At 39.9% G+C, this 5,802-nt stretch overlaps 1 protein-coding gene across 3 annotated transcripts in view; it reads right to left on the bottom strand.

Annotated features, from left to right (window-relative positions):
* Nucleotides 1–1,278: 1,278 nt before the first annotated feature.
* The window catches only part of LOC109484521 (neutrophil cytosol factor 2-like), a 10,322-nt gene continuing 5,798 nt past the window's right edge, over nucleotides 1,279–5,802 (bottom strand). Inside the window, exons 10-15 of one of the 3 annotated variants that reach the window (XM_019787832.1) lie at nucleotides 5,493–5,699; nucleotides 4,901–5,139; nucleotides 4,429–4,543; nucleotides 3,852–3,981; nucleotides 3,395–3,473; nucleotides 1,279–2,778 (exon numbers count right to left, since the gene is read on the bottom strand). In XM_019787832.1, coding sequence (XP_019643391.1) covers nucleotides 2,745–2,778; nucleotides 3,395–3,473; nucleotides 3,852–3,981; nucleotides 4,429–4,543; nucleotides 4,901–5,139; nucleotides 5,493–5,699 — 804 coding nt within the window. In that variant the 3' untranslated portion in view covers nucleotides 1,279–2,744. Of the gene's footprint in view, nucleotides 2,779–2,892; nucleotides 3,474–3,851; nucleotides 3,982–4,428; nucleotides 4,544–4,900; nucleotides 5,140–5,492; nucleotides 5,700–5,802 lie in introns of those variants that run through there. The other 2 variants (XM_019787833.1, XM_019787834.1) reach the window with 2 other exon arrangements.

Raw genomic sequence — 5,802 nt, 5'->3', positions numbered from 1 at the left:
ATATATAGGGATGTCTTGTGTCTTCAGAGTAATGTTTCCGTCTTCGTCTTATGCCAATGTCTTCGGAGACTCCGTCCTCACCAGCTCACCTTACAGATCTCCTACCGCCATTTCTTGACGCAAGCTTTGAAGACTTAGTTCTATATATAGGGATGTCTTTTGTCTTCAGAGTAATGCTTCCCTTCTTTGTCTTATGCCAACGTCTTTGGAGACTCCGTCCTCACCAGCTCACCTTACAGATCTCCTACCGCCATCTCTTGACAGATGCCTTGAAGTCTTAGTTCTATATATAGGGATGTCTTATGTCTTCAGAGTAATGTTCCCTTCTTTGTCTTACGCCAACCTCTTCGGAGATTCCGTCCTCACCAGCTCACCTTACAGATCTCCCACTGCCATCTCTTGACGCAAGCTTTGAAGACTTAGTCTTAGTTACACATGTCTTACATATTCATGCACATGTATGTCTTCAGAACTATGCCTTCTTCCTTATGAATTCCTAGTCAACAATGTTTTCGGAGATTCGGCCCTCAAAATTTCTCCCTACAGATCTCCCACTGCTATTTCTTGACGCATGCCTTGAAGTCTATAGTTAGCTCCACATGTACATGTTGTATTAATCTTATGTCTTCAGAACCATGTCTAAGACTTCTTCCTTTAAATTCTGCCAACATCTTTGGAGGTTCCGTCTGTACAAATCTCCCACCCTTATTTCTTGACTCACGGTTTGAAGTCTTAGTTCGACATGTCTTATGTCTTCAGAACTATACAGATCACCCACAGCCATGTTGTACCAAACAGCTTATAGTCATAGTTCTTCCAGTTGTTAAATATGTATCTATATGCAGCAGGTGCTTGAAGTAAATTGTCTGTCTTTTGTTCCTTTAAATACTTTGTAGTTCTTGTAAGTCAGTCCTGAAGGTCATGATTTCTGGTGTCAGGAACCCCAGAAGTCAGTCCTGAAGGTCATGATTTCTGGTGTCAGGAACCCTTATGACATAGGAACAACAAGTAAGGTGGCCAACTTGTTGGAAGTAAATCTTTGCTCCAGTACATGATAGAGTAGCCTGATTTTTTTATGATTTCTGTTTTTTTTTTTCAAAGTTGAAGATGCAGTTCTGATATCCATCATGGCCAGTTGGTGCTCTTCTCTGGAAAAGATTGTTTGAACATGACTTGTAGATTTACAAAAGAGAATTTGAAACCACTTTTGGTATTATAACTGCTGTTCAGGTTGTAATATATTAGCCAAATATTTGTGTACCATTTTTTTTACATTTAACTCTTATTCTACTAGTCATTTCCATAATAATTATTATGGAAAAAAAAGAATTTTGTCGGTTTTGTATCCATAATCCACAGTTGCCAAATGTTATAATCTCTAAAACCATGGCTTTTCAGTTACTGTAATTGTTGGGACAGTCAGTGTGAAATAGTTTTGTTCCCTGTAATTTTACATGTTACCACAGGCAAGAAAGACAATGTACATGTATTGAACTCCAAATAAGAAGCTTTTTTTTATTTATGGACAGATTCATATGCATATCCATAGATCCTTACTTTAGTTCTAGACACAAATGAAATGTTTCCAAAGTTGACATACCGGCTTGTTACTGTAAATAGAGCCATTCTTCCAAGTGGCTTTGGGACAAAGTTTACTGGGTGTTGCTGGTGCAGTTCATTCACCAGAATACAGGGGGCACTGGTGCACAGTCCAAAACCGTTTGCACAAAGCCAAATAATTTACTGCACTCAATGCCAAATATAACTCAAACAAGGTGAAGTTAGATAAGGTTTTTCCAAGTGTCTCAGAGACCCATAGGCAGCTAGTAGTGAAGTATTACAGAGGAGACTGTACATTTGTGTAGAGTGATGTATTTATTCTTTAAGAATTGTATCAAAGTTTGTGCAAAGATAGTTAGTAATACATATTCCTTAGTCCAGATCTACATGTATGACCGTTTACATGACATTGTATTTCCTTGTTTCTCCTTGGGTATTTGTATTCCAAAGGATTTTGGACATACTTTTGAGCAACTTTCTGGCATGTTCTTTGATAGATCCGTTCCAATGTTATATCCAACAGTGCATTACAAAATAAAACAGTATGTTGTCACAGTACATAAATTGTAGGCTGGATTTTTTCTAATATCCTTGTTGCAACTAGTCTTATACATTCTGAAAAAAAAATGCAACATTGATGACAATTTATTTTATTCATTATAATTAGTTGAGGGGAACGTCAATTATTTTTATGATAAATGATTTAAGCCACATATTAGACACTAATTTATGCTCCATTTCTATACAATGTCAAAGACATAGAAAGCTTTACTACCTTACAATGTACAAAGTAGTGCTTAAAATATAATCTCTAGACTTGCCATATATGAACATCTTCCACAGCCCTGATAACATACATTTGTACAAATGTATATTTATCCACCACCATTAGTTATATAAAATATACAATACTGCTTTCAGCTTTACAGTATTCCTTTTTTTCTAAAAATTTGTTCCAGCTATATAAATATACATGACAACTTTGATATTCAACTTTTGGGGCACTGTTTTGAGAAGCCTGATTCAGACTCAAATGTCTTCTACACAATAATGCAAGTCTTCTGGGGTTAAGAAAACATGAAACTTCCTCCATGCTGCCTAATTCTGTAATCAATACAAGAGTGAATTGACAAATGGCCACCTTAGTGGTGTAAAGGTTAAAAAGGAAAGGGCCAGGTGCAACATCAAGCACAGGAAATTCCCTCCTTGGGTAGCCTCCTGAGAAGTGAACAGGAACAAAAATGAGAAGCTCAACATTTTCTTTCCTCTACTTTCCAAACCCATAGATTATGGCACCGTCAGACACTATAATAATTCTACAATGTCATAATGTCCATGATCATATCCGGTCAATATTCAGAAGAATTTTTGGAGAAGATGATCCATATAGTACATGTACAATAAATTCAGCTCCAAGCACTGAGGAATAGTCTTCAAGTCAATGTATCGCTGCTAACAGGTTTATCCTGGGACCATACTAATGCTGGAAAAATGGCTGAAGGAAGAGTCTCTAAAATTTGCTCCAAGCCAACTGATGATCTCTTGTTGAATTCTTAAAATGTCCGAGAACCATTTAAAATCGATGCACAGCTTAAACGACCATGCTTAACATTCCATGTAACTAGCAATGATTATGTTAGTTGTATGATTCTGTTGTAACACCAGTTCTGTATACAGGTCTTGTAATTCTAGCTATTAGATGCATCTTGAATATGATTATGATGATAATAAATCAGATATATTCTACTTCCGTGTTGCATCATCAGGAAAGTGAAGTTGGTGAAACCTGCATGGGCTGTCTCTTTGCTGTTGCATGATGGGATAGTACACTCACTTGTCCCAGGGCTTCACATAGCCTGCTGGGAAAATTCCCACGTTGCCCCTGGAGCGGCCTTCCAACCAGTCTTCATTTACTGGGGGAGAGAAAATAAACAGCAATGACTTTAACTCATTCACTTGTTAAGAAAAAAATACACAGATCCACAGTGTCATGTATGACAATGCATCCACTTGTTTGCTTCAAATTAATTTGTTTTATCCACTTGTAGGACCTTGGTATAGTTGTAGAAGACTTAAGGAAATTTTCTGTACTTTGGTAGTGTCAAGAAAGACCTCTTAGTCCTACATAGCTCTACTCTTTCATCATCATTGTCGTTGCCACTCCCATCTATTGACAATGCGGCCAACACTGCAGCACTTGGCTTCTCTCTCCTTCCCAAGTAAAAGAAATCTTCTTTAGGTCTAGTGGAGCTAGAGTACATGCATGGCTAGCTACTGCATGTTTTGCCCACCTTGTGACATGATAGTGATGACGTCTCCCTCCATGAAGCCCAGATCTCCGGGTTCGCTTGCCTCGTAGTCATGCAGGGCGACCACCTTACTGAACTGCATCGACATCGCGCTCACACTCTCCTGGTCATCCTGGGAACACACAAGCAGAAAGGTAAAGCTAAAGGTACTCCCATAATTTTTGAGGCCATCAGGGCAGTGGGAATAATGTTAATCCATGGTTGTTAGGGCACAGTAATGGAAGGTACTGGAAGAGCCCATCCCTTTCATTCCACTGATCATGACACCTTGGTCGAGTGAGGAAAGTCCTGTAAAGAGCCTTTCCCAAGTACACATGCAATGTCTGGCCAGGAATGCCAGGAATTGAATCTGTGTCTGCTTGCCACTAGATGCCATCAAAGACAAGCATAAAAGGCCCTAAACTGCCTCAAATAGGGCTTTGTACCTGATACATGTTCCTGTACACTTTTGTGACAGTACAGTTCTAGACAGGAGTATTTACTGCATCAACCATATTGACCTGGTGTACTTGTACCGCGTCAACAAAGACAACAACACTACTGATGTTTTCAAACCCACCTTCCTGTCCTTGAGCCACAAAGTGAGCTGCCCCTCCCTCACCGTGGCCCACACCTCTCTCATGTCCTCATCCTTCACTATCTCTGTCATCTCCTCCTCTCCTTCCTTCTTATACCTGGGGAGAACAGCGTAATATTGAGAAATAGTCTGTATTTCTTACATTGAAGAAAGTTAGACATCCAGGTACATGTAATAGCATAGACAAGAAACTGTAACTGTTCCTCAAGCAACTCGATAGATTTTGAAAAGTGTAGAAAGGAACTGTGACCCGGTAGATTGTGTACACCAAAGTTAGTGACTTTTCTTTGAGAAATTAACTTTCAGCATAATCTCTAGTATTAATCATAACCAATAGATTAATAAAACCAAAAAAATCTTTTAAAATTCTGCTGTGAAGCACACATAACAAAAATACAACAAAGATTTCAAGAAAAGCAAAAACAAAAACACCAAGTAAGGAAAAGACTCTCACCACAGTGTGACCACATCTTCCGCCATCTCGAACTTGTTAGCAACCATGACGGTGAGGTCACGTAAGGTCGCGCCAGACTTGGAGCGTATGGCGACGGTGTAACTGTCCGTGTGGTGAACCTTCACTACAACAGGCATGTCCGCAGACAGGCTAGGGGGCCTTGGGGGCGGAGGTCGAGCAGGCGGAGATATGGGGGCTTCCTCATTGTCATAGAAACCGTTGTCACCCTGAGCAAGGCTCTGAGACATTTAGAAAATTAAAATTGAGAATTAGGGAATTTGCTAGAGGAATGATAGCTATCTTGGCCAGCATTGATACATGTGACCATTTATTCTGTAAGCTTAGCTTTAGGTCACGTTAGTTACTAATAAATAAAAAATGTAGTAGTAGGTAGTACATGTAGTCACAAATGCCATTACATCCCATCTTAACTCCTATAAAAGTTACTGTTCATAATAGATACTTATACAGATTGAAAATTTTCCCAGAAAAATCCACAGCATTCACAATTAGTCTTTTGAATGTACAATTTCATATTTTGATATCAACCAGGATAAAGTACATGTAGTTAGTAAAATAAGATATAACATACCCCCCTCACCAGTGGTGGGGGTGCCCTGTTGGGAGGTGCAGAGGGGGGTAGGAAAGCCGAATCCTCATCAGGGGGTGTCGGTAGTGCCTTCTTGGGGGGCATGAGCATAGGGGGTAGTCTGGCCGGGGGGCTGGGGCGGACGGGCGGCTGGGGGGGTTTACTCCGAGGGGGCTCCGGAACTTTACTGTCTCTTATTCTCCCCTCCTCCTGGAAAGATAAGAAGGATGAATTATAGGAAGGATAGCTTCAGCTTAGCCTCTACTAGGCTTCAGAGAGCATGGAAAGAGTAGAAATTGGCCAAATAGAGAGA

This window comes from Branchiostoma belcheri, unplaced genomic scaffold, assembly GCF_001625305.1.
Source record: "Branchiostoma belcheri isolate BF01 breed outbred unplaced genomic scaffold, Haploidv18h27 scaffold7, whole genome shotgun sequence".
Lineage (NCBI taxonomy): Eukaryota > Metazoa > Chordata > Leptocardii > Amphioxiformes > Branchiostomatidae > Branchiostoma > Branchiostoma belcheri.
Note: the sequence above shows the minus strand (reverse complement) of the source record. Positions and strands in the feature narration are given on the sequence as shown.